Raw genomic sequence first — 25,338 nt, 5'->3', positions numbered from 1 at the left:
AAAAGGGTTGAATTCAAGCTCGCCTCAATTCATGCTAGGCACCCAAGTCTCCAGGAGCACAGACAGCACCAAAACCCTGCCAACTCTGCCCATACAAATCAGGCCCTGCACCACGGCCATGCAACCAGGGAAGGCATGCAGTCCCCTGTCAGCATGCAAACGCCAGAATCAGGATGAGCCGTCGCCGCGGTTGATGTAGCCGAGCGGCTTCTGCTCGGCGCGGTCGTTCCAGCCGAAGCAGCGCTCGAGGGATGCGAACCAGTCGCGCGTCTGGTCAGTCTTGGAGATGGTCGGCACGGGGTTGGTCGACATGCGCACGCGCACAGAGTCCCCCCGCGCCAGCTCCTGACGCTGCTTCCCGTCAAAGCACACCCACGCCGGGCAGCGCGCATCCCCGGGAATACGCAGCTCCAACTCTGCATAGTCTGGCAGCACCACCGGCCTGGACCCCCAGACGCACACCAGCTGTCAGGCCAACACGATGAACACCCGCTGTCAAAAGTTACCGCCAGTGGCAGAAACAGAGGCCAAGGCTGGGGTAGAAGCAGGCACTTTAGCTTCTGACATGAGTCTGAGTGTCAACGACTTGCGTGTGTCTGCGGCACAGGCTTCACAATATGTGGGTCCTCGGCTGAAAGAAGCAGGGTCTGCACCTGAATGAGAGGGAGTGCGGGCAGATCGGGGTGAAGAGGATGGCCGGCACGTTGGGGTGCACCATGGACCCTCCTGCTGCCACCGAGTAGGCTGTACTCCCCGTGGGGGTCGCCAACATCACTCCATCCGCTTGCACCTGAACGGCAATGACAAAAAGTCCACTCGACAAGTCCTGCAAGTCGTGACTACAAGTCCTGATCGCCGCCTCGACAAAAATCGAAGCCAGGCATGCACTGCAGTAGTTTGAGCAGCGCAGAGCAGGCGCGCAGAAAGAAACAAGAGAAGAAAGGGCGGGCACCTTGGTGATGAGGGTGTCCCGCTCCCAGCACTCGATCTTGGCCAGGTAAGGGTTGGCCCCCCGGTCCACCACCACCTCATTCAGCACCTCGTACAGCTCCTGGGGCGTGTTGTCTTTCTGGTTCTGGCGCACTATGCGGCACTCCAGCCGCATGCGCAGCGTTATGTGCACCCCACTCATCTGCATGACACCTCAAAAAGTCCACGCACAGTTCGGGTGCTTGGATGCCATGACCAGTTTCACCACACTGTAACATATGCCACGCCAATTTGCAGTATGTCAGCTCACAGCAAAGCCATGGAAGGTGGCATCAGGAGGCATACTCCTCAGGATTACCTTGGGAAAATAGTATTACAAGGTATGCCAAGAAATGAACAAAAATGCAAAATATGGGTTAGCTGACCTTTTCTCCAAGGCTGCACTGGTCCAGATCTTCGCAGCCGTAGATGACAGCGTGCAGGTCGGACTCCACATTCTTCAGGCTCAGATTTGTGAGGAACCCAAGAGAGCCGGCAGAGAAGGACACCACAGGAGGAATGGCCCTCTGGAACAGGGAAGACGCATGCAATATCGTGCCGTCCCCTCCCAAGCAGACGACAAAGTCCACATGCTGATGCAACCTGCAACACACCATGCAGACCTCAAAAGAGATATACGGCAAAATAGAGTTTTTCAATACGATATCTGTGTGGAATCCAAAAGATTCCACCGGGTGTCTGGAGGCTCAGGTGGCGCAGGCCTTCTTCACTTCTTCTCTCGACATTCACATGAGACATGCCTAGAGCCTGGTATCAAGGGAGAAAGAAACTTTTCTACTGTTGACTGCCTGTTATCCAGGGACCTTCTCTGAAGCCTCAGAGACACACCTTCCGGCCTCATCATGGTTGTAGGTGTCCACGAAGTCAAGGTCGCTCTGCTGGGCCAGCTTCAGGTACTCATGGGGCTCCACAATGACGCGCATGCCCTCCTCGGCTCCCAAGTAGCGCAGCACGCGCAGGTAACTGTCCCACTGCTCGTCCCCCAGCTTCTTCAACACCAGCACGCTGCACACAGCGCGCAGCTCAAGTTACATCATGACAGCGGATGTCCATTTAAAATGGCTTTCTACAACGGTAAGATAGTGCCTAAACGCAGCCCGAGGGACCATGATTTTCAAATTGCGTGCTATTTCAAATAATCATCCTCTGACAAAAATTGCTCCTCTGCCAGAAGGCAGCAAGCTCTGGCTGCCCCAGCAAGACTTAAAAACTTGGATTGACCAGTGGGACCGCGGCAGGGAGCATATAGGCACAGCAGGAAATGCATGCTCACCATCTGGGCCGCTCCCTCCATACGAGCAGCTGCTGCTGTGTGCTGGGGTGGGCAAATGACAAGCAACCCGAAGCTGCGAGCAACACAAGGAATGTCAGACGGCTGAGAATACACCTCCAAAGAGAAGACATGCACCATGAGTTAAGGTAATATTTTGCAGGCATCATGTGTGGATCACCTCTCACGGTCTCTCGCGAGCATGACATGCCATCTGTCCGCACAATGTAGATCTCTGCCTTCTTCGGCCACGTCCTTGGCCTGATGAGGGAACGCCATGCGTCACGCTATAGAACTAGCAAGCTGTAGCCAGGTCAGAGAGAACGTATGCTTGCATGTCCTGGAAGAACCCAGATACGCACCCTTTGCCGTTTCTGTAAGGCGTAAAGTCAGGGACAGTCACTGACCCCGGGTAATCCATGCCAGAGGGGGAAGCTGTGTCACTTCCATCCCTTTCCAAGCGTTGTGTCTCATCAGGATATGAGACAATCTCTGGCTCAGATATGTGAGCAGTTGTGTCCTGTGTCGCAATGCGACGCTCTTTCATTCAGCCAAAGATAGACCAGGAGTAACAAAACAGATGACACATTTGATACAGGTGTGAGGGAAGGGGCGCACATGTGAATTGTGCTCACAAGTGGCTCCTCTGCGGTGCCCTGCTTTCCTGTGAGGACGCACTGGAAGGCGTAGCGGTGATCGAAAGCAGGCATGCCCTAAGTCAAATCGATCATTAATCTGCGCTCTGTCCATCACACCCATGTAACCGAGATTTGCTTTGGAATGGGCGCGCTCTGCTTGTGCCTTGCAGGATGGCCTTAACAACGTTTTGCTGGAGAAGATCGACCAGTCCTTGCACTGCTGATTAATCCAATCAGCTACAAGTTATTTATCTCAGATATCTGATCACCATCTCTTTCTTGAATTGAAAAGTTCGTAATAGTTGTAATCCTCGAAAGCAGATGCTATTTGACGAACACGCTAAGAGGGCTCAAATATCGCGTTGATGGAGACCACTATATACAGGGAATACAGCAATGGGGAGATGAGCGCTAATGTGTTGCGTCTCGCACAGAGCAATCTCATCATGATCGTCCAAAAACCTACCTCAGCCGAGCAACATGTTATAATGCAGGGGTTTCGTCTTGCAGTTTCCAAGGAGTGGGAAGCTGGTTGGGAATCTCTGTGAGTTGCTCCTTAAACATATCGAAGGACGTAAATTGACGACTCTGACACGAAGGGGGTTTATCCTGTCGACAAAACATCTTTTGGAAGGTATACTGTACCATGGATAATTTGCAGTTGTAAGTCTCGAGAGATCAGCCTCAGGCCAAAATTCTGCTGGATACCGGCATGCACGGACTCTCATAAGAGAATTTCTGGTGTTCCGCTCGATCAGGGATGAAGAAACTCATTCTTGTCGACGCTCTGCTGAAGCCTGCAAAGTACCATAAAACAACCCCATCAGCAGTGGACTGGTAAGGACCCAGTTCGATCGATCACCCACATGCTTTCCCATGATAATTTGTGGGTGCAAGAATGATATCCCGAACGCAGCAATGCGTCCTGACTACCTACGCACTTTGCCCAAAGGTGGATTGCCGGAGCTGCTTTTTTTGGAGGCACTTGTTTTGTGATTGGGAGCTTCAGTGGGAGCTCACAGGTACCGCAGCACTTGTTCATGTCATGATCTGAACAGATGATTGAGGCCACTTGGAAGCATGCACTGCATAAGGAATGACTTAGTCAGCACCCATAGTGTCTTGTCTTGTCTGTGCAGCTGGAGGTGAAGCCTAAAGCTGGGCTCACCAGTGCTTACACATGGCTGGTGTATGTCACCTTTTGTCTGGGAAGCTATCTATTCACATTGGGATGCTTCCTTATAACCGTTGCAGCACAGAATGAAAGATTCCAAGAGAACTACTCCTCCTGGAAGGTGCAGCCTGATCTCAACACGAGGCCTAAATACAGATGGCTGGGGATTAAATCTCGGAGCGTTGCCTGGTGGGGAGGGGTTGTTTACACGTTCGGAGCAGTCCTGTGAGTACGCCCACCAGCTGCACAAACACATGCTGAAAGTCTAAGTGTTAGTATGCATGGGCGCTGCAAGCAACTTGCAGGAAAGTGGTTCTGGTGCGAGCAGGTACAATATTGGCACGACAGTCAGTCTGGCTGATCAGTTTGAGAGTGTGGTGTTGTCCCCAACTGCTCAGGTAAATATCTGACAACTGGTCTCAAATGCATGGGTCGGCCCAGTGAGAAGGTTCTTTTGGCAGTTTGTTACAATTTCATCATGCATGCTGTGCAAGCTTGTTCTGGAGAGAGTCACATTTCTGGTGGGAGGAGTGGGGTTTCTCCTGGGCGGAGCTTCCTTTGTGCTGGAGAGCAAGGGCTGGCGCTTTTTGGAAGGCAAGCATGTTTTCGCATAGACTGGGACACTGCATATGCATGCTCATTTCTGCATCCTGGGTACTTGGCGAAGAGCATCAAACTACAAGTAGTATTGCTGTCAAGCAGAGGAAACTGGCATCTAAGCTTTCATTGGTGTACACAGGTATTTTAGTACCAACAAGTAGGAACGATTTGGCCAGCCTTGATTACTGGGTGAATTGGCTGAATTTCTGGTGCGCTACCAAAAGTAGACCTCTCACTTATTTTGCACCTGTACTTTCATCGAGTCAGATGCATGCTGAGGTTGCTTCGTAATTGCACCTTACTTTTATGCAGGGGAGGAGTGGGATTCTTTGCAAGCGGCGTATTTGGGATGGTCCCAAATCTGGACACAATAGTATTCTATGTGGAGAATGCCATTGGGTTTGGATTGGGAAGCTGTTGCTTCTGGATGGGTGGCCTGCTGCTTTTTGTGAAAATGTCCCTAGATCAAGAGGCAGAAGCTCAGTATGGGAGCCTCACAGAAGACCGTCTCAAGGGTGACTCTGCAGGCAGCATAGCTCTGTCCACATTGTCAGAGCCATAGAATTGAAGAGTACAATTTATAGATTCATATGCAGTGCATAGGACGCTGCAGTGCAGCATTATCAGAAGCCTTTCCTCAGGAGAGAGCGCAGAAGTAGGATGCGCACTGCCAAAGATGGCATGGTGCTCTGCAGTATTGCAGTGTGCTCCACAGCTGAGCATCACTGCTGCCTTTGTGCATAGTGACCAGTGTGTAGATTGCAATTCTGTTGAAGTAAAAGCAGTCCTTGCCACTTACATGGATGCAAGCATGTCCGCGGGGGCCGCCTTTTATAGCCGCGTTGTGCACCCAGCCCAGCTCGGCCGCGCCACCCAGCTCGGCTGCCAGTGTGCCACCCCGGCGGGTGTGGGCCCAATAATCGATGATCGATCATAAGTAGCTGCGGAGAGCCCATGCCTGCAGGGCATGCGCATGCATGCAGTTCGCTGCAGGCATGAGCGCATGCCCTTCGTCGCACCATCAAGCATGAATTTAAGCATCGAGAGAGAGATGGAAGGAAAGGGTCATGGATCGGGTGCGCCCAATGGTGCTCTAGGCATGACCAGACGAGCCTGTCTTGGCTTCACGTGCTTCCGTGACGCCGGGTTCTGCGTCACATTCGGCCGCAAGTCCAAGGAAGTTGCGTAAGGCAGCCCTAGGAATGTGTTCATATTGAAATTGAAGATTTGCACCCTCGCAATGCAAATAGAACCCGCTGAGCATTCGATATCTCCAGGCTTCAAAGGTTCTAAGACAGTGCGTGCTATCTTCTACAAAGGTGCGTGGATCCTGAGTCAGCGGGATTCGCGCCTCTCGTGTGTTTACATAAAACATCAAGTAATGTTGATCGGTGCCTTGGCACCACGTTATTTCATTTGTTGCTTTGCTCAGACGTGTACTCCCCGGGATTGAGCGGGCGTGCTGCTTTTCTCACAGAAATGGCGAACGGATCAATTCCCCTCTTCGTCGTCGCTATCCTCCTCAGTGCAGCTCATCTGGGTATGCATTACTCCACATGGCCTACATGTCAACCAAGAAATGATCAGAGAAGTTTGGTTGGGTTTGCACGGGCATTTCCGTGACACACATTCACAGGAACTAGGGTCAAGATGGGCGATCATGGGAAGGATCCGTGTTCGTGATTGGTTTATTTATGTCTTGCATTGTCTCAGTGGATCTCGTAGGGTTCACTGCGCGTTTTCACGCAGGTGCAGCGCACACGAGCAACAGCAAGCAACCGGGACGGCACATGCTGGTAAGGACAGCTCCTCATCATTCCTAGAACGCCTGACGCAAGAATTCTTCAAGCTTTCTTTCCTTGGCACATCGATCTGTGGACTTGCCTGATATGACCAGCTGCTCACCTAAAGCTAACACGATAGGTTTCAACTTCCCTCAATCTGCAGCAGATGTCATGTACCTGTACATGAATTGGGGACGCTCTACTCAAACAGTGTTGATCTGCTGCGTGCAGCAATTCGGTTTCAACGGTGCTGCTTATGCTAGACCCGCCAACAGCCGCTGCCTGGTGGGGCCTGGCTGTGGCGAGGATAGGAACAGGGATTCCTCTCCAACCCCTGTACCTACAGGCCGCCATCTCCTCAGCACAGTCAGCAATGCTGATATCTCAGGTCAGCCCTGGCCCCCATCCTGTCACCACAGCCCCTTCCATTCGTTGTCTGCTCGCTCTGCCATGATGTCTGCATTCCCCTTGTTTTGTTTGTTCTCAGCTAGTACCCATGGTGCTCCTGAGGTCATGATCCAGGATGAGTTGGCCTGGCTGACTTACTTGGGATTCATGGCTAAGTCTTTCACGGATGTTGCGCAGATGCAGCTTCCATTGGCAGCAACGAAAACATGGGCCGCCAGATCCTGGTAATTCTTTTTACCTTGATGTCAACATGTCAAAGGCAGCTTCTTATGCCAGGCCCACCACCATCAAATCAACCTGTATTACTGAAGGCTCCAGATTGTATGCAATACGGGTTGCCTGGCTCCTTCTAAAGTCACAGCTTTCGTTGTTATTGGCAGCGCTCTGCGGATCTCTTCTGCTAATCCTTCAGTTGGTTGCCTGCACCCCTGGTTGTCAGTGTGGACAGTATTGTCCTACTCATGTCATACATTGATATCTGACAGTGTCTGTGCCTTTCACAGCAAACCGGGTTCAACGGCGCGGCCTTTGCCAGGCCCCAGAGAAACCCAAGTGACAGTTCCAACCCCAGCCCCGGTAACGCCGGCACTGGCCGCCATCTGCTGCAAGAGCTCACTGGCCTCAACTGAGACAGTTCCAACTGACCAGATCTGTGATTGCGGTGAGTCAGACCAGCTCAAAATTTCTTCACGTGCTGAATGAACGAGAAACCCCGCAGCATGTTGTGTTTTCAAGACCCTGACTCTCCACATCTTGTCCCTTCTGTGCTTACAACTCATCCGACATGTTTGTGGTGATGCAGGTATCAAGATGGAGTTTTTGTCAAGGCCATAAATGAATGTGATGTCCCAAGCCAACCAGCTGTGCTCCTGTGATGAGCAGCAGCTTCCTACAGCGGGCTGTTGAGTTGAGCCTACGCAACCAGGATTATGAATGTCAGCTGTCCCATCTGAGTATCCTGGAATAAATTGACATGTTTGCAATGCAATTTTGGCTGTCCATCTGGGTGGTGGATTGTTTTCTCCTCACTTGGCCACTTTCGGCCCTGACACTGAGATCTGTTGTTTGTTTATGTTCCATGATAATTTAGTTGGATTCAATCGATTGATGCACTTATTCTGCGTTCACTTTGCCAGGTCCATGCCTTGCTTGGGGTCACACCACATGTTTGAAGCAATTGCTTCCTGGGTACTCGGATTATGCCTCATTAATGATACCTCAGTTACTCGATTGCCTGGACAATGAATGATTGATTGATATAATGGAAGACACACTTCCAGCCAGGTGGCTTGGTACAAGACCAGACAACATCAAGTGTACATTACAATGATTTCTGACCAATCAGACTTGGGAACACGGCCTTGAGGCTCTGGGACTTTGATGGATGCGCTTGCCCCACACTGGAGCGTACAATGGTTATTGATTACTTTGATAATGCTGTACACTTTCCAAGCTTTCCAGCACTGCTGGAGTTTGTCAGCTTGAAGCCACCACTGGCAGTGGCTACCTGTAACACCTCAAGATACTGAGCGCAAGCGTTCTGAACTTCTCGACGTCAAACAAATACCAGTGCAACAAGACAGATGACAGTTCTGAGTTCTCCCACAACCCTCTTGCCCCGTCCACCCTCGCACATTTGAATGTAGTGTACAAACAATGCTGTGCATCGATGCTTCAAACCCAGCAGCTACAGAGCCACCACTCACTGGTCATCGGTTCACTCCTGGGCTCAGCTTGGGCGCCGGTGAAACACCAGCGCTCTGAGGCTGTTGCTGATAAGACAGCTTGTCACGGCTGTGCCCCAGGACCTCAGCCATGGCCAGCAGCTTGCTGTTTATTGCCTCCATGTCATCATGCTCCACTTTCTGGTGCAGCGCAACCTCGGAGTCATCCTCCCTTGTTGCCATCTTCACGATCATCAGAACGCCGCCCGCCATCAGCATCAGAGACCCCACACCATAGCCGATGGCTTGGCACAGACGGAAGCTGCGCGGCAGCAGGTTCGCATACATGATGGGGAGAAAGGCAGCCCCAAAGTACATAGTGCTCCCCTGCGGCCACGATAGCACAACCAGCTCAGAACCCCTTTCCACCCAGCCGTCTCCCTTGCTGTTTAAGGACGCCAACCAGACAACTTGCCGGAGCGCAAACGAGTCATACATTGCATCTTTAGTGGAGAAGTCGGTCTCATGATATCTGAAAATCACAGGAAGTACACAGTTGCTGGCCTCTTGTGTATTGGAGAATGAGGATGCATTATATTGCTGATGCAGGCAGTGAGGCATACCCAGAACGTGGTGAAGTTCATCCAGAACTTGGGGCTTTTCCAATCCTTGCGCGTAGGCGGACACATGGCACCTGCAGAAGAAGAGCATGTCAGGGACGCCAGAGGCTGATGCTATCAAAAAGATCAGCTCTGCAGGGTCATGGGAAAACAAACAAAGCATGAAGGCCTACCTTTTGATACCATCCATCCAACCTCCTTGGCAATGTAACAGCCAGAGCCCACCAGAAACAGCATTCCAGCCGCAGCTGGAGCAATTTTCTCCAGTATCAACTGCAAGAAGCTTCAGCGTCAGTACTCAAAGAGGTGGATACATGAATGCTCAGCAAGGGGTGCACTTGAACAAGGGTCATGAGGTTCTTGGACAAGGAATTCGCACCGACTGCATGGCGGTGTAGTGCACGGTCCAAAATTGGCCAGCGAGCCGCGCAGTCGTCGCAAAGTCAAACATGACACCTCCCAGAGACAAAATCATACCACCCCACCACAGGATGTTCCTGGGCTGGAAAGCAAACCATCTGCGCATCGCACAACCCACGTCACAATCCCCGCAAAGGGTTTGGCAGACACAGGGTGCACGAGGCTGCATCATTGTTAGGATCTGACTCACCTAAGCCGTGGCTTGGAGTCTCTCGTTGGCCCGGCTGTTTCCCACTCGAAGAGCCTTTCGGCAAAGTCTCTGTTAGCTGCGACTACTGTCCGGAAGATATAGGCCGTGGTGAGTATATATGCACCAATCATGGGAGCCACATACACTGGTATGAGCCATGAGATGGATGCATGTCTGGAAGGGTGGTACTGCAGACAGCAAGCCAAGGGTTTCAGGCTACGCATATCCACAACTCTGCCTACTTGCAACAATACTGGACATCAAACAAATATGAATAGGTCAAGCTGTGGACCTACCGCAAGAGAGGACGCTGCAAAACCACCAATGAGCACAACAGCACCTCCCAAAAACTGGAAAATGCCGCTCAAGAACTCAACAGCCTTGTCTTCCTGTTTGAGAAAATTGGGTGGAAGAAGCAACATTTGGTTTTGCAACTGATAATTGCCAGATCAAACAGGCATCGGCAGCGCACAGCCGATGTTTTCGTCGAGATCAAAGTGCCGTTCAAAGCACTGTGAAAATTGTTGACCGATCGAGATCCATACGACTGCCGTGTCCTGATCGCTCCAGAAACAACTTCCTAACATCGACGCTTCACCACCGAAAGCAGCTTTCCGAAACCCCGAAACGGAAGGAACTTCCTCTTCCGGAACTCGTTTCCATCATGACGTGGCTGTTGATGACGTCAGGTGAAGTTGGTCTTTCCAAACTGCCACGAGACAGCAGAGAAGGGAGAAAGGTTTGAGTATGGATGACAATGTGAGAGATGTCTGGCTTGATTGCGATCCTGGTCACGACGACGCTCTGGCGATCATTTTAGCTGGTACACATCGGCATTCCAAGTCTTGTTGATCCAGGAGGATTTTAAATTATCGCAAGACCCTTCTCAGTATGGATGTGGTAAAAATGGCCTAGGATGTGCCTTCAGTGGTTATGATTGGACACATGCCTAATTCCTTTTATTGTTGTACCTACAGGCTACGACAAGCTCCTGAACCTGCTGGGGGTGTCCACCGTTGCTGGCAACCAGGTCGTGGAGAAGGTCACATTGAATGCCCTTGGAACGCTCACAGCTTCAGGACTGTCCAGCATAGGTGCTGTGCCTTGCCATCTTCTAAAACTGTAGTATGTTGCATTTTGTCAGGAGAATTGCAAAGTTCTTGTCTTATTTATTATGCAGACCAATTGACATCACACATCTATTGCAGATGTTGTACAAGGCCAGGGAAAACCTCTCCTGCGGCCGCCTTTGCTCTGCCCAGAGATCCATGGCGAGTCGGGGCTCGAATTCGCAGAGGGCGGCAGCATGCAGGACTATGCTGTTGGCAGCCCACTGCCACAGAAAGCAGTCATGCTCATGTTTGAGCGCATATCTGCACAATTTGCAAAAAGGTCCAGATGTCCTGCCACCTCACTGGATCTCCCTGTGATGTCACTGTCGGTGTTAGCACCTGCCCTTCGCATGAGCTGCTGTCATTAATGTGTTCTCCTTATCCTGTTGTGTGCTTGCAGGGGCCGTCCTGTGTGCCTGGTGTGCACGGGAGCTCTCACAAATGCCGCACTGCTACTGCTGCTGTACCCTGAAGTCATACCCATGATAGAGGTAGTGCTCATGGGCGGCTGCATTGGGAGTGGCAACACTGGACCTGTTGTGGAGTTCAACATGCAGGTGAGGAGCCTTTTGTGATCAACACGAACTGCAGCAAGCCTCGTCTTGCTCAGGGAGTGATCAGCATTGTTTCAAACCAATATCTGCGTATTTTATCACTTCTGCCTGTTTCACTGTTGTGAGGGCGCCAGGATGTGGCCTGCCCACTATGGCATATCGACATCCAGAATGAAAATAAAGGCTGGGGAGCTTGGAACTTCGCAATTTGATGAATGAAAGAGACTCAGATACGTATATATATATGTTACCCAAGATCCATGTGCAGACCATCTCTGGTGTAAGGGTCTTGCTATTGTGCTGCAGACAGACCCAGAGGCAGCAAAGGTGGTGTTTGAGGCGGGTGTCCGCAGTCTGACAATGGTACCATTAGAGGTCACTCACACAGCCCTGGCCACGCCGGCTGTGCTGCTGCGCATTGCACAGAGGCAGACCCCCTTCCTGCAGCTCATGCAGAAGCTCCTGCTGTTCTTCGCACAGACCTACAAGGAGGTGTTCAATTTTGAGCACCCCCCGCTGCACGACCCTCTCGCTGTCTTCTACGTTGCCTGCCCCTCTGCCTTCACGGTGAGACACCAGAGCCTTGACATCTTGATATAGTCTCAGAAATTCAAGCCGAGGGGACTACTCATGGTTGGCTATGGGGGACTGTACCATTGAGCAAAGTGGGCGATGCTTGGCATGCCCAGCACTGGGCAGCTTCCAGGAGTCACTTGCTTGGGCCTGTCTTCAGGTGAGGAGGATGCGCGTGGACATTGAGACATGCAGCACATTGAGCGCTGGCCAGACCGTCTGTGACATACACAGGAGACAGAACGCACTTCCAGAAAATGCGTCTGTTGCCCTGGTATGCCATTCACTGCAGTCTTTTGAAGGCAAAATAATTGAGTGCCTTTGTCTGAATGGCTTTCAAAGTTTGCCAAGATGATTGCCATTCTTGACATTGATGAGCTCGTAAGTCCATGATTGTAATGCACTGCAGACTGTGGACGTGGAGAAATTCTGGGACTCCATGATAGCAGCCATCTTGAAGGCAGACATGTTATCCCCTCTGAACATCTCCAGCAACAACATTGCATGATTCCGCATCTCAGGAATGCGCCGCCAATTGCCGGCACCTGTGAATCCAGTAGACATGGCTCGCAGAGAAGTCACATAGAGCGTCTCTAGTTGACAATGTGGCACACTTTTATTGAAGGGATGTCAGCTGCAGGCAAAGCTGACCAGATCTGGCGCCAAACATGATGAGACCACCTCATGGGAGTGTGACTTCATTTCAGAGAGTCAGGCTGGCATGACAATGCCAGTATGCTCCTTGACTAAGTGACTCAGTAAGCTACACTCACATTCTTGATTGATGCCGGAATTTGTGGACCTTTATCTGTCAATTCCTGAGGGCCAATGGTTTGAAGACCGTACGCTTGATTGCGCCTGCCCAGGGCCTGAATAGCTAGCTTCATGAACAGCTATATAGCAAGCTAGCTGAGGCTGACTTTGGAAATGTTGAAGTCAGGCACTGGCAACCACAATTTTCTGGCACAAAAAAAGTTGCCACATGCAGCAGGACTCAGTGAATGCACTGCATAGCGTGGGCAGCCACGTAGCCACTCTGGCAGGCCAACCTCCAGGCCAATTGGTTGAGTTCTAGTCGAAACACACTGTAGCAACTTGAAGGTGCCTCAAGGCTTCAGTGTAGGCCTGGTGCCTTGCAGACCACCTTCTCTTTAAAATAAGGTTTCAGGATCAAAGAGTGATCTCCGAGCACTCAGCTTGCACACGAAGAGAGAGAGAGAGAGAGATTACACTTTTTCCAGCCACACAGGGCTGATTAAGCGTCCCACATATCTCAAACCATCAGTAGCACACACGTCATGAATACTCGAAAATATGCATCCCAGCACGCAGACAAGTATCAACTGCCAAAAAGGACTGCAAGGCTGCTTGTGGATGTATGTCGGTCCAAATCAGCGACAAGTCAAGGGCAGGACATGGACGCAAATCACAGGCCAAACAGATTGTGCGTGCTGCGGGTGGGTCCAGCCATTTGCTGTCATTGTAAAGACTGCCCAGATCCTTGCAATAACAGCGCTTCTCGGTGAAACAAGCAAGGGGGGTACCCAATGCCCCACAATGCTTGCCGCCACCTGTATTGCTAAGCTACTACACAGCAGCATGTAGACCCGTACCGAACCAGCAATGCAAGATCACCAAACAAATCCTAAGACCTGCACTTGCACTGTGGATCAAGTACCCCCACAAGGAGCACAGCTGAGTGGTTTGCAAAGGCACACCTGGACTGGCAGGTGTTCAAGGAGCTGCAATCAGGTGAAAACTGCAGGAGGTTAGACTGAGATCTCCTCAAAAGCCCCAATACAGCTTGTACGCGCTTTGTCCTAGGTTTGGACCAGGACCCTGAACATCCTGCCTGGGTTTGGCAGGGCACACACACGAACGCAACACCGCAAAATCTGCTTGTTCTGTAAAAGGTCTCATGGCCATTTCTATTATTGCGGTCGATTCTTCGCGTCAGACAATGATGCAAACAGCCGTCGCATCCTTCTTTTACTGGTAATGGCGGCTGGCGGCTGTTGCCTCTTCCGCCCCAACCAAAGCTTGGCCGTCCTAGATATTTTTACTACTGCGTCATTAAGATCAATTTATTGTATGCTTCCCAGCCGCTATCGCCTGGCCTCTGTCTGCTCCACATTTGTATACCCACATTGTTGCTGTCAGGGCCGCCTCTGTTGAAGCGTCGCTTTGTGCCCGGCGAAGATTTCGTCTAATTACATCCTTTTCATTGAAACCTCTGTGATGTTGCCTGGCTGCTGAAGCCCGACCCAGTTGATCAGTGGTTTATGGTGATGCCGTTAACTGTAAAGGGCCGCCTCTATCGAAGCACCTTGCCCAGCCATTATATATGTTGCCATGATTGTCGAGGAGCCGGATCCCGAAGGACCCAGGCCACACGAATGGTTGTTTCTTCAGCCCTTGGCCCAACATGTGGGCCTCTTTTGGCTTGCACAAATTTGGAACTTAAGAAGCTTCCTGGCAGCTGCCATCAGAACGCAGACCGAACGGAAATGCAACGCAAAGCCACAGAGACGCAATCGCAACCATGCATCCATCTCTGTATCCCGTCTTAGGAGTGGTTTACCCGCTCAAGGACCCTCAGACGCTGGCAAAAGTCCTGGGTGAGTTGCAATGATCTATATCCGATCTGTCTCTGTGGTGCAGGTCTGTCGCCTGCTTGTTGTTTTCCATGCTGATGCTAGTATGTAACAAAGCAAAATAGCATAATATGTTTGGATTATTTTACAGGGCTGACAGTCCTCGAGCTTCTGGTCCCAATATACTGGTGAGTATCACTTCTTCAAATTGTTCACAAACACATCCACCGTCCATGTGCCTGACTGCATCACATGGCCAGTCTTGAAAAGCTTGCTCGCTCACAGGGTATCCGATCGCCTGGTCGAGGGACATCACAAGCAAGTCTTTGATGGTGTGCTCTCAAGTCAGCTTGGGCCAACACGACCAGTGCTGCCTTTGAACAATACAGAGAAGCAGCAGCTGCAGCGCCTGGTGGTGAAGCATGCCGAGGCAGGCAACTTGAAAAAGGGTGGCAGTGATCTTGCCCAGAAGATCCAAGATCGCACAAAGAAAGCACCACCTCCTGTGAAGGTTCTCTTGTGGATCTTCACACCCCCGCCTTCTAGTGACCCTTGGTGGAAGGTGCGTGCAAGAGTGCACCCTGACAGTGTCGAGCATTCAGCCCTGCAGTCATATAATTAAATATCAGCTGGCTTGATGGTGTTGCCAGGCTTTGGAGAAAGAAAGGCTCCTTCAAATGCTCACAGTCAAGAAGTTGAATGCTTTGTTATTTCCGGATGCACAGCTGACATGTCTGTGCTGTATGTGCAGAGGCTCCCCAGGAGGCTGATAAACGCCCCTGCAAAGCTCATCTTCCCGGCAGGCGGCAAGCTCTTGAAGGCTGGGAACAGCAGAAGCTATGCTATGAATGCACTCAAGCCCTACCTCAACAAGGTTGGTTTCATTCAGCAACTCTACATGCTGTGCCCAATCTGCTCTTGAGTTCCTGGCAGAGGGTCGGAGACATCTCATACAGGCAATGTTGATGATCTACCAATGGAGCTGACTGGAGGATGTCCTTGTGAATTCTGTGCAGAAGGGGGTGACCACATGGGAAGAGCAGGCAGCCATTGCATATGAGAATCGCTGGAGCTTCCGGTCGTTTGGAATGGTGGCATTTGGATTGGGATTCGTGCCAATTTTGAGCTGGATTCTCAATTTTACAACAATCATTGGGGCAGCACTCTGGGCAGCAGACATAGAGAGAGGCAACAAGCTTCGCCTTGCCTGAGTCTGTCAAAGCTTTTCGTCAAGACTGGTGCAAAGCCTTGATTTTCTTGTTTAATTCCTGCAGCCTTTGAAGTACACAAGTCCATTCAGACCGATTGTTAATGTCAAACACAGAAGTCCCTCCCAGGCCTCCTAGGAACCGTCCTTTGACAACGTACACTGTGATTTTGGTCTTTTGCTTTCTTCTGTTACGGTGACTTTCCTTTGGAACTGGGGGTCACGACAGTCTGTATGCACCTGTACCTGGTTTACAACATCATCCAAAAAATCCATAATGCCAATCTACGTAAACATGTAAAACGCGCAACACGAAGCCATTTTTGGAATTCTCATAAGACTTCCAGATTTTGTAAGTCTGCTTGTGGCTGGGCAGACAGGAGAACAACATACAGCAGCCTACAGAAAGATTCATAGAGCTGTGCTTTGGCTGCTGAGCAGCAACCTGCCAATACTTCAAGAGTTACAGACATGTCAGGCTCTTTGAGGCCTTCAACAGCTGCTGGCTCCCCTTTAGTTATCTCCTGTATTGAGGCGTGAAATTCTTTCTCCTGCAATATCAACAGAGAGCGTCCATTCAGGCCAGTTATTCTCAGCTTCCACAACCATGCATGCGCAATATTTTTCACAATTGCAACATGAAGTCAAGAAGCTTTCAACAGGCCTGTTCTTCTGAATGGTCCACAGTGCCACCCGAATTCTCTGTCTCTGTTGAGGGATCTGCATGGTCCTGCATAAAGCACAGTAGCATGCTTTTGGTGCCACAGAATTTGAGGTGATAAACAATTCACACACAGACTGTCTTTGTTGATTGTGCAGGAACTGCAGACATCTATATGTGCAATTCTCTTTGTGGAAAGCATATGACGCGGGAGAAGGGTGGTCACCTCCGGGCCAATCAGCAATTGGTCAACTGTTCCTCCTCTCATCTCCTCTGCACTGCCTCCTTGCGTCCCCGATGCAGCCTTGGGCAGAGCAGCCATGTAAGCATGCGCCAGGTCATCAATTGCCACAAACATCTGCAGCACCTGCAGAGGAACTCGTGCTAAAAATTGGATTTCAGATCATGGGACTTGATCCCATGGTCCTGAGCAACATTTGTGAATTTTACAGCTGCCTGATAGAGCAGCAGGGATGTACCTCAGCCCTCAGCATGCCTGCTGAGGTGGCAGACTCAAGGGGCCAATCGATGCAGTCCTCGGCTGGGCGGCGGCTGCGCGCATGTGCCAACAGGCTGCGCCCAAGTGCCAGCAGCCGCTCAATGCACAGAGTGGCAAGCCGTGCCAGCGCGAGTGCACATGCTGACTGTATTTTGGCCAGGTCAGCAGGTGATGCAAGCCCGTCCTGCTCGAGTCTCTGAGCCCTCGCGCTGCCTGAAAGAACGGAAACATGTCTTTTATCAAAGCCCCGCTGCTTGCTGCCGTGCTACTTGGTGGTGACAGTGACACTCCAAAGCACAACAATATATGTGCGAGGTGTGCTCATGATATCAACACACATACAGGGAGGCCCTCACACCTTTCTTGCTAAATTCCAAGATTTTGAAATGGCCCTTGGCAATCGGGGCAGCACTGTCATTATCTTCATTCCCCCTCTCCACCCTCTCCTCCTCCTGAAAATATCATTGGGCTGGAGCGTTGACACATCCTGGCACAAATCCATCATTAAAAAGCGCGAATGCAGAAACTCACGCCCCAATTCCATTCCTGGCGCACCTTGATCTCAAATATTGGAGCCAAAGCTGTCAGCTCCTGATCCATCTGTGAGCATGCATCAGTGTCCAGAGTCGCCCTAATGCGATTGCAGAGGCTTGCGCTTTGGCTACTCAACTCTTCAAGCTCCTGAATGCATGCAGATTGCTACAATCAGTACCAGAAGTAAAAAACACTCGCAGGTCTGTTGGATGGAACACAGGCAAATATGGCAGCGCATTGTGGTCATGTGACCAGGCATGTACCTCGCACTTCTGTGGTCCGCCGCATCCATGGAAGCACGTTGCAAAAGAAAGGGGGTCCTCTTTGACAGCTTTCTCATTTAAGTCCATGCCCCCATCCAAAAGCTGGATTGCAGACTGCCCAAAGTGCTGCAGACACGATCATGCATCCAGAGTTGCAACAAGTGCATGTCACCTTTTGATCATCCAGGTGATAGTCTCATCTGAAGACAGAATAAAGTCAAGGAGTGGTTACCCAACAGCGCATACCTTCAAGCTACTTTCCACCTGCACAGCGAGAGACAGGTCACGAGACGTCTTGTTCCACAATTTGTGCAGCTGGGTTGACTCGCATACCAAACCTTGTCGCACAAGGCGCACATGTGGCAGAATGATTGGTCATCGATGTGACTAACCTGTCCTGCCACATGTGTAGTGGTTGTGCGTGCACCACCCCAGAGTGTCCCTGCTAAATTTGCGACTCCTTCCGCAAGCAGCCCAACATGATCATCCATGGCCTGCAAGCCAAAGAATAAGGGCATGAGGCCTTTCCTGTCAATTTGGTTGGGTGCAGTAAGGAGTCACATTCAGGACAATTATGGCAATCACCTTGAGGCCAGCTGCCAGAGGGTTCTCCTCTCCTTCCAGTCGGTCCAGTACAGCCTTCCGTTCTGGCGACGCTTCTTCCTCAGCAGAGGTTTGCTGACTGCTGGCGGCAACTTCTGCATCTTCTTCTGTGTCTGTCCCATCAATAATCAGGGCCTGCATGCCACCACAGCTTGCGTTTGGTGCTGCTGCAAGCGTCATGGTTGCAAGCCGGAATCCTAGTCGCATTCGCTAATTCTGTGATGCATGAAGCAGTTTGCAGTCATGTACCTTCTGAAGGGAGTCCTTGAGCTCCTGCACATCACGTAAAGCTCCAACTGCTGCCTATGCAGACCGTGAGGAACAATGAAACCTCTCGGCAAGTCTCTGGAAGGACCAAGTGCACAACGAAGCTCAGACAAGTATTGACCTTGTACCTGTTGAATTGCTGCACTGGATGGAAGCCAAGTATTCCATGCCCAAGCTCCATCATGCCTCTCTGTGGCAATTTGCATTCATAAGCGTTGTCTCAAAGGATAGGTGCTTGGAAAAGGACAAAGAGCCAAATAATATAAAAACTATGCGCATGGGAGACTTCATTGATATAATCAGTAGCTTACTGTCTTGGGAATAATGCTCTTCTTGCTCTCCTTGATGTGAGGTGTGTTTCAATGCACCGGTTTCCATGTGATCTGTAGAAACTCTCTCAACAGTCCAGTGGCCAGAGGTGCTGATCCGCACACTGAAGGACAAATCACATCCAAGAAACAATTATGTTTGATACTTTACCCGATTTTCCTTGCAACAACTATACAGAGAGCGATGTCTGTCTAAGGAGAAACAGCCCTCACAAACATTGATGATGAGAATATAGAGCGAGGCAGCAAGTCCGATCACGTGAGATACCAATTCACGTGGTAATTGTATTCAGAATATTGGTTGCGTTCTTCCCAACTTCTTCCAGGGAACGACTTGGCCAATATTTGAAAAACTTGAGGTTGCCTATCTAGGCGCTTTTTTCTGCTGAAAATAATCAATGGATGAAGGCGGTCGCACTGGATGTTCCCGACATCGTTGCGGCACCAAATCCAAAGTATACAGTTTTTCCCAATGAGATGTGTAATCTGACCGAGCTCGTCGTTAGAGGGATCTCTGAGCAGAAGTCACTTATCACATGCATTTCGGCTTGGAGCACGATCTGTTGAGCGCAGCAGCCAGGTGAACTTGTGCGGTGACTTGTGTGGAGTTTTATATTGTATGTACAATACCCAGTCGCTGTCGTTAGGTGCTTGAAACGCTGACTTTGCCCGTGCTCGAATGCATTTTACCTGCTGACTGGCCTGTATTCTCGTCTCACTCATCACAGTGAGCATGCAGATTGTGCTCGAACTCAACAAGAAAGGATTGATTGAAAGATCGGAAACCATCAAAGGGCTGGAACTGCTATACTTTTCACGAAACGACAGAGACGAGATCTGTAGTCTTGATCGTATATATCATGGCAGGGAGAGAATTTAAGGTAAAAGACCTTTCATCCAAATTCATTATTTTTCCTCATATGGACGTGCTTGCATTTTCAGTGGTTTGGTGCAAGAGATGGCGAGCTGAAATGGAGAGCAGCTTGTATCAAGGGTCTCTCATTGCATTCCTGGTCATGTAGAATGCAGGAGCGTCCTCAGAGGCTGAAGCAGCCGCAGGCATGGCACAGCTGGCAGCATCTGGGGGAACCTCCAGGGCTCCCAGCCTCAGCCCGAGAACCAACGGCGCAAGCCACCCAATGCAAAATTTGGGAGGTGCACTGATTGCCTTGTCACGGAGCATTCCCATGGAGGTGGGGAAGCCTTCCCAGCTGGATGTTTGTGTCGGGGCTGCACCAATTTTGTTGCTGCCTGTTCTCCGTTCCTGTCTGCTCATGCGCAATTTTCATAGACCGAATGAACAGATGGCCAACAATCATGCTGTGCTGCAGATGATGCATAAAGGGTGGCTGTTGGAGAGGACTGCCTGGGAGGAGAGTTGCCGGTCTGCTCGGAGTGTGTATGGCATTGCCGATGCCATGGTTCATCTGGAGGACTGGATCAACCTGGACTATCCTGACAACTCAGAGGTGGCACTGGCTCCATCTTATCTCCACTCTCAATTCCAAGCCTTTGTCGTACTTTTTATCTGATCTCAGCTATTCCCGGGAATCAACAACATTGACAGAACCTTTTGCAAGTCATGCACCTCACAGATCTCTTTCGTGCAGATGGTGGACGTGGATTCTTGGAGCATGCATGTCCGCTCAATCACCAGTCCGGCCGAGCTGCAGGTTGCGGTGCGCGATTTTGAGCGCAATGTGGAACGGGCAGTGCAGATGGAGCAGCGAGCCCACCAGACCCCTGTCAAGGTGCTGCTGCCACCTTGCATGCCGTATTCTGGGCTGTTCTGTGGGCTCATCTGTGAGCAGCAAGATCTTGTCTCAATGGAACGTGAAACTTTTGGAGTTGACACAAGGGCATGGGGTGGCAGAGTGAGAGGCTGAGGAGGAAGGCGTCCGGCTCCCTTGTGACAGAGGTGACCCAGAGCACAACTAGCGTCACTTCGATGCAGCCCAGCGAGAGCAAGCATGAGGGCAAGAAGGATCTCCACTATGGCAGGTGGGGTGCATGCAGCAGTCCTTCTCAAGTTGAGGATCTCAACTGTATAATAGCGCCTTGAGGATTTCTTGGTCTCGATGGTGTACTGCAAATGCTCAAAGAATTACTATAAAATGCCCTGCTGTGGCCACACGTTGGTTGGCACGAATGTGAGAGAAGCGTAATCTTGTAGGTGGAGCCGAGAGCGGTATGATGGTGCTGTGGCGGCCCTGGTGCACATTCTGCGCGCCATGTCTGCCACCTCATCGGACCGCTGTGTGCTGCGGCCTGCCCTGCGCGAAGAAGCCCGCAAGGCCGTAGGTACTTGATTACTCCATCATCTTCTTAAAGGATTCTCAAAGTGACTGCAAGCATAATGTGGTGCTGAGGTGCGCTATGGCGTGGCATGCATGCTCTGTGTGGTTGCAGGGGACACTGGGTTGCTGGACCACCTCCTCAAGCATCTGGCGGACAAGACAGTGACGATGCAAGGAGACAAGCTGCGCCGGCGGCACAACACGGAGGGCCACATGGAGTACTGGCTGCAGTCACCTGCATCCGCCCAGACAGGCATGATCCTTATTGCAGCTCGATCAGCGCTTTTCAAGCATGTAGCTTGGCATGGCGTCATTCAGTGTGGCTTGGAGTGAGCTGGTGCAAATTATGATGTATGATGCATTCTTTCGTGGCTGCTTGTTCAAGAGTTTCACTTGTGTGTCCTGCGCGTGTGGGCAGTTTGTGCACAACACAGCTCATTTTGCAGCAGCAGGGATCAATCTGATGGAAGACCTTGTAGCCCAACAAACATGCACAGTAGAATAATTTTCCCAATTGCGCCGTGCAGAGGAGGAGGAGCTGCAGCAGGATGCGACGGCGCTGGCAGGGGAGTTCCGGGAGGTGCGCAAGCTGCGGCGGCTGCTGGCGGCTGCCCGGCAGGAGGCGCAGCAGGCGATGGCGGACGCCAAGCCTGCAAGCGAAGCCTCACCCGAAGCCGCTACTGCCTGCTCACAGTGCTGGCGCCTGCAGCAGCAAGTCTCCGCTCTGCAGGTCCGCCATGCCATGTCCTCCAAGGGGATTTGATTAATCTGCAAGGGGACTTAATGTGTTTTCACGGTGCTTTACTGTCATTATCAAGGGGATGTGATGCACATGCACAACGATGGAGGAGCGTTTAGAGTGATGAAATGTCATTGGCGGGCAGAAATTATTGCTGGTGTATGCTCCCTAGGCCCCGGCTGGCGGTGGGCGGTGTAGATTTTGAGCACCGTGCCCACGGTTGATTGGGTCTTGCTTGGATCTGTCGAGTCCAACAAGGGGTTAGGATTGTGGCAGCGATTACCTGCAGCTTCTCTGCAGACGCACCTTACCTCTGGCAGAAAAAGCATGTGATGAAAATAATAATAATGATGCTCATTGTGGCGAGTGCTTGATACGCAGGCGCAAGTGGCAGAGCTGCAGAGCGCCAGCAACGCCGAGTTTGAGGAGGTGCGGCAGGAGGGGTCGGGCTTCATACAGCTGCTGGCTTCCCACGTGCGCGAGGCTGCCTCGCTCGCCGACGGGGCTTCCCGGCGCGTGAGCACCGTCGAGCAGGAGACGGCCGCCAATGTGGAAGAGATGCGCGGCCGCTTCGAGGCCCTTGCTACCACCCACTCCGAGGTGCCCCAACTCAGGTGTGGTCCTGTCCGGCCCAACATCATGCTTTGCTTCCAGAGAAGCAACAATCATGTTCTGGGGCTATTCCTGTTCTGTTTTGGGGCTTTCCTTGCTGCTTTGCTGCGGCACTGCTGTGCCCCTGACATGTGATAAATAAGCAAGAAGCAGGGCATATTACTCTTTCATCATCCCGTGGCAAGTGGGACATCACTACTTGGTAAGCAGTTTGCGGTGATTGCAGGAGGGATGTTGGTGAGTGCACCCAGAGCATCCAGCAGCTGCAGCAGGAGGTGGCCACGCTGCGCAAGGGGCTGCTGCTGGTGCATGCAGCCAGCATCAGGCCGCAGCAGTGGGCCGCCCAGTCCAGCGCCCCACAGGCGCCGCAAGAAAGCCCTGCAAGTAACACTATCTCAGGCTATGTCCAGGCACCGGAGCAGCAGGCCCACGTGGACATGCAGATGCCATCTGCGGAGCCTGGAGCGATGCACACTGCCTCTGGCCCTGTGCATCAGGAGGCCATGCAGGCCCCAATTGCAGCAGCTGCAACCCACGCTAGCGACGACTCAGCTGCCACTCTGCCAAACATGATCGGCCCTGAGGCCTGACGTGCAAGCCTAATCAATCTGGGGATGTGGCATGTGTGAGCAGGTCATGGGGTGTATTAGGTGAACAATTTGGCCAGTGACCTGGCATGACGTGCAGAGCTGGAACCCTCTGGCAAAAATTTTCAAGGAGATGCAATGACAGTGTGCGTTGAAAAGTGCTGTTGGATGCTTGCTGCTCCCTTATGGAGGTTACAATGAGGCAGGCTCTAGCACTGTCACTCCAATGGATGGACCACAGCCATAGAGCGATTGACTTTGCCCCATCATGCATGGTGCTGAGCACATGTGTCCAAGTGAGATTTGTCTGCCAGATGTGCATGTAAGTCAGAGGCTTGCAGTGCTTCATCAGTGCTCAGATCATTAAATTTCAAAGTTAAAAATCAAGCAATTGGGAGGATGTTGAGCAGGTCCCAGAGGTGGACTACACTGCCAGCCAGTATGCTGTGGCAAGCACCAAGACTGTCCTATTTTCCCACTGCACTGTCAGCTTCCCATCTGTTTTGTCGTTCCAACGTGCTGTGCAGGCAGAATGAAGCCCAGCTCCAACCTGCAAAAGGTCACCAGGTACCTATGTTCTCCGAGACTAAATTAGACTAACATTCGTGACCACTTTCATTGCGTGCCAACAGACCTCACCTTTTGGGCCAAGTTGCAGGTCACCACATATTTAAAAGGCTTGCCAAGGCCCGCTAACCTCTTCAAGCACCCTTCAATAATTTCGTTTGTCCACTGATTCATGTTGTTGTGATCAAATTGGCTGTCACTCCCCAGCGTCAACACGATCGTTTCCCTGATCAGAGCATCCACCTCGGCGTCATCCAGCAGATCGTCTTCCTCGAGACCTTGCTTACCATCGTCGTCCATAACGAGAAGTATATCGTCGATATCGGCAAGGTTTGCTTAGGAAAGAAATCGTCAAAAGGACTCGAATGCATCGAAGGTGATGGTGGGCGTTACGCTGTAACATCATCAGAAACATGCATGTTGACGTCAACACCAACGTAAACCTTGAGATGAAGCTTGAACAGCAAATCTGGGAATGTTTGCGACTCTCCGGAACCTATAAACACTATTTGTTGCTGATTGACAGTCGTGCTCAACACCATAGAGGCAATGCTAAAAAGAATCGCAAGTGTGCACTCACTTGCAGTCAGGGCGCACCAATCATCGGACACTTCATGTAATTGCAAAAGAATATACTCGCACTACTTCACGTCTGGAAGTGACAGGGACCCGAGCAGCGCTCCGATTAGATCGACGAGCTGGGTGGAGAGAGAAGAGCATCAAGAAAAACACTGGCTGGATAGGGCCTTCCCTGGATCACGGGAATGGCTCGAAAATCAAAACAGAAAATGGTGGTTTGCGAGTTTGGCTGCAAATTCAAGGTGCTCCCTCTACATACGAGTCGAGTGAAAGCCTCTTTGAAAGTACCAAAGCATGGGGTCTAGACTTCTTGGAAACTCATGAAGACCAAACAGTCAGCTCTGATCTGGTGCAGGAAGTATCCCAATCTCCAGGGCCGTGATCAGGAGATAGCTCGCTTGACCGAAGGAAATTACCAGAACATTTTGACGAGACATGCTGACAAAGTAGTGGACGACCGTGCACAGACTCACCTGCAGGCATGCACAGATCTTCTCGCCACATAAGATGCCCAAACAGGACTGTAAAAGTCACGGAAGTCCTAAATTGATATGGCGTGCCGCAGGTTGCCTGCTTGATGCTGGCGAGTTACAGAGTCCTGCAGCCCTTCATCAGGAATGATCAGGTGCATGGAAGCATCTTCGCAGTGCAGGACATATTCTCCCTTTGCAGCTTCATCAAGAGTTTCAATAACAGTTTGTTGTATCGAATGGATATATGTGTTCTCCAGGAAGTCTTGGACATCATCAGGGCGCAGGCAGGCGACAGGTCGTCTGCGCTCCTCAGCTACCTGTTGCGTTTCTCCCTACTGTTCACGCGCGACCCTTTCGCATCTTCTGTGCGGCGCTTAAGGGCGCTCAAGCTCGACTTGGGCCGGTCCTTTGCCACCAGCGACGTTAAGGAAGATGAGAGGTGCAGTTTACAGAGCGATGTCAAAACAGCCCTTCTTTCATGAGGCACTGGCTGTTGGAGATCAACATGGCAGCCGCTGAGAGCAAGAAAT

At 51.2% G+C, this 25,338-nt stretch overlaps 10 protein-coding genes across 10 annotated transcripts; 6 read left to right on the top strand and 4 right to left on the bottom strand.

Moving 5' to 3' along the window:
* Positions 1-168: 168 nt before the first annotated feature.
* On the bottom strand, positions 169-2,970 carry COCSUDRAFT_63074 (ATP-NAD kinase; the record flags this gene model as incomplete). The annotated part of the gene is made up of 8 exons (XM_005648032.1): positions 169-442; positions 654-790; positions 953-1,132; positions 1,356-1,572; positions 1,819-1,995; positions 2,264-2,336; positions 2,442-2,521; positions 2,879-2,970. The coding sequence occupies 8 exons, from the start codon at positions 2,968-2,970 to the stop codon at positions 169-171; spliced, it is 1,230 nt and encodes a 409-aa protein (XP_005648089.1).
* Positions 2,971-3,476: 506 nt separating this feature from the next.
* COCSUDRAFT_53379 (hypothetical protein) lies at positions 3,477-5,412 on the top strand. Its single transcript, XM_005648031.1, has 7 exons — positions 3,477-3,735; positions 3,851-3,920; positions 4,038-4,297; positions 4,401-4,470; positions 4,567-4,666; positions 4,812-4,881; positions 4,985-5,412. Exons 1-7 carry the CDS (start codon positions 3,659-3,661, stop codon positions 5,232-5,234), a joined length of 897 nt encoding a protein of 298 aa, XP_005648088.1. The 5' UTR covers positions 3,477-3,658; the 3' UTR covers positions 5,235-5,412.
* A 71-nt stretch (positions 5,413-5,483) lies between these two features.
* On the top strand, positions 5,484-8,170 carry COCSUDRAFT_65971 (hypothetical protein; the record flags this gene model as incomplete). Its single annotated transcript, XM_005648030.1, has 7 exons — positions 5,484-5,577; positions 6,105-6,212; positions 6,422-6,468; positions 6,688-6,844; positions 7,042-7,088; positions 7,368-7,525; positions 7,667-8,170. The coding sequence occupies 6 exons, from the start codon at positions 5,484-5,486 to the stop codon at positions 7,491-7,493; spliced, it is 579 nt and encodes a 192-aa protein (XP_005648087.1). The 3' UTR covers positions 7,494-7,525; positions 7,667-8,170.
* COCSUDRAFT_47337 (hypothetical protein) lies at positions 8,168-10,310 on the bottom strand. Its single transcript, XM_005648029.1, has 4 exons — positions 10,055-10,310; positions 9,759-9,946; positions 9,528-9,666; positions 8,168-8,915 (listed from the first exon to the last, which is right to left on the bottom strand). Exons 1-4 carry the CDS (start codon positions 10,178-10,180, stop codon positions 8,574-8,576), a joined length of 795 nt encoding a protein of 264 aa, XP_005648086.1. The 5' UTR covers positions 10,181-10,310; the 3' UTR covers positions 8,168-8,573.
* Positions 10,311-10,505: 195 nt separating this feature from the next.
* Positions 10,506-12,505, top strand: COCSUDRAFT_63071 (putative tRNA synthetase; the record flags this gene model as incomplete). The annotated part of the gene is made up of 7 exons (XM_005648028.1): positions 10,506-10,581; positions 10,736-10,852; positions 11,021-11,150; positions 11,271-11,427; positions 11,731-11,991; positions 12,158-12,271; positions 12,407-12,505. 7 exons carry the CDS (start codon positions 10,506-10,508, stop codon positions 12,503-12,505), a joined length of 954 nt encoding a protein of 317 aa, XP_005648085.1.
* A 703-nt stretch (positions 12,506-13,208) lies between these two features.
* On the top strand, positions 13,209-14,391 carry COCSUDRAFT_53378 (hypothetical protein). The gene is made up of 2 exons (XM_005648027.1): positions 13,209-13,454; positions 13,710-14,391. Exons 1-2 carry the CDS (start codon positions 13,296-13,298, stop codon positions 13,773-13,775), a joined length of 225 nt encoding a protein of 74 aa, XP_005648084.1. The 5' UTR covers positions 13,209-13,295; the 3' UTR covers positions 13,776-14,391.
* Positions 14,392-14,539: 148 nt separating this feature from the next.
* Positions 14,540-15,802, top strand: COCSUDRAFT_63070 (hypothetical protein; the record flags this gene model as incomplete). The annotated part of the gene is made up of 4 exons (XM_005648026.1): positions 14,540-14,615; positions 14,981-15,153; positions 15,343-15,465; positions 15,608-15,802. 4 exons carry the CDS (start codon positions 14,540-14,542, stop codon positions 15,800-15,802), a joined length of 567 nt encoding a protein of 188 aa, XP_005648083.1.
* A 651-nt stretch (positions 15,803-16,453) lies between these two features.
* Positions 16,454-18,806, bottom strand: COCSUDRAFT_63069 (hypothetical protein; the record flags this gene model as incomplete). The annotated part of the gene is made up of 9 exons (XM_005648025.1): positions 16,454-16,528; positions 16,686-16,826; positions 16,939-17,171; positions 17,317-17,410; positions 17,514-17,558; positions 18,002-18,019; positions 18,341-18,493; positions 18,608-18,631; positions 18,747-18,806. The coding sequence occupies 9 exons, from the start codon at positions 18,804-18,806 to the stop codon at positions 16,454-16,456; spliced, it is 843 nt and encodes a 280-aa protein (XP_005648082.1).
* Positions 18,807-19,400: 594 nt separating this feature from the next.
* Positions 19,401-23,192, top strand: COCSUDRAFT_65969 (hypothetical protein; the record flags this gene model as incomplete). The annotated part of the gene is made up of 11 exons (XM_005648024.1): positions 19,401-19,534; positions 19,694-19,835; positions 19,977-20,147; positions 20,286-20,423; positions 20,565-20,705; positions 20,828-20,955; positions 21,128-21,255; positions 21,364-21,504; positions 21,779-21,981; positions 22,372-22,604; positions 22,829-23,192. Exons 2-11 carry the CDS (start codon positions 19,815-19,817, stop codon positions 23,190-23,192), a joined length of 1,668 nt encoding a protein of 555 aa, XP_005648081.1. The 5' UTR covers positions 19,401-19,534; positions 19,694-19,814.
* A 424-nt stretch (positions 23,193-23,616) lies between these two features.
* Positions 23,617-24,014, bottom strand: COCSUDRAFT_9605 (dynein light chain 9; the record flags this gene model as incomplete). The annotated part of the gene is made up of 2 exons (XM_005648023.1): positions 23,617-23,760; positions 23,853-24,014. Coding segments are annotated over 2 exons (306 nt in total), but the record flags the coding sequence as incomplete, so codon positions are not given.
* Between the last annotated feature and the right edge of the window lie 1,324 nt (positions 24,015-25,338).

This window comes from Coccomyxa subellipsoidea (genome assembly GCF_000258705.1).
Source record: "Coccomyxa subellipsoidea C-169, whole genome shotgun sequence".
Taxonomy (NCBI): Eukaryota; Viridiplantae; Chlorophyta; class Trebouxiophyceae; family Coccomyxaceae; genus Coccomyxa; species Coccomyxa subellipsoidea.
Note: the sequence above shows the minus strand (reverse complement) of the source record. Positions and strands in the feature narration are given on the sequence as shown.

Excerpts from the sequence above, each read along its gene's own strand:
- COCSUDRAFT_53379 (XM_005648031.1), top strand. The coding sequence starts at position 3,659 with ATGAAGAAACTCATTCTTGTCGACGCTCTGCTGAAGCCTGCAAAGTAC. Across the intron at positions 3,736-3,850 it reads ACCCCATCAGCAGTGGACTG|GTGGATTGCCGGAGCTGCTT; the intron begins GTAAGGACCCAG and ends CTTTGCCCAAAG. Across the intron at positions 4,882-4,984 it reads GTGAATTGGCTGAATTTCTG|GGGAGGAGTGGGATTCTTTG; the intron begins GTGCGCTACCAA and ends ACTTTTATGCAG.
- COCSUDRAFT_53378 (XM_005648027.1), top strand. The coding sequence starts at position 13,296 with ATGAATACTCGAAAATATGCATCCCAGCACGCAGACAAGTATCAACTG. Across the intron at positions 13,455-13,709 it reads ACAGATTGTGCGTGCTGCGG|GCACACCTGGACTGGCAGGT; the intron begins GTGGGTCCAGCC and ends TGGTTTGCAAAG.
- COCSUDRAFT_47337 (XM_005648029.1), bottom strand. The coding sequence starts at position 10,180 with ATGTTGCTTCTTCCACCCAATTTTCTCAAACAGGAAGACAAGGCTGTT. Across the intron at positions 9,667-9,758 it reads GACTCCAAGCCACGGCTTAG|ATGGTTTGCTTTCCAGCCCA; the intron begins GTGAGTCAGATC and ends TGCGATGCGCAG. Across the intron at positions 8,916-9,527 it reads ACTACACCGCCATGCAGTCG|GGGAGCACTATGTACTTTGG; the intron begins GTGCGAATTCCT and ends TCGTGGCCGCAG.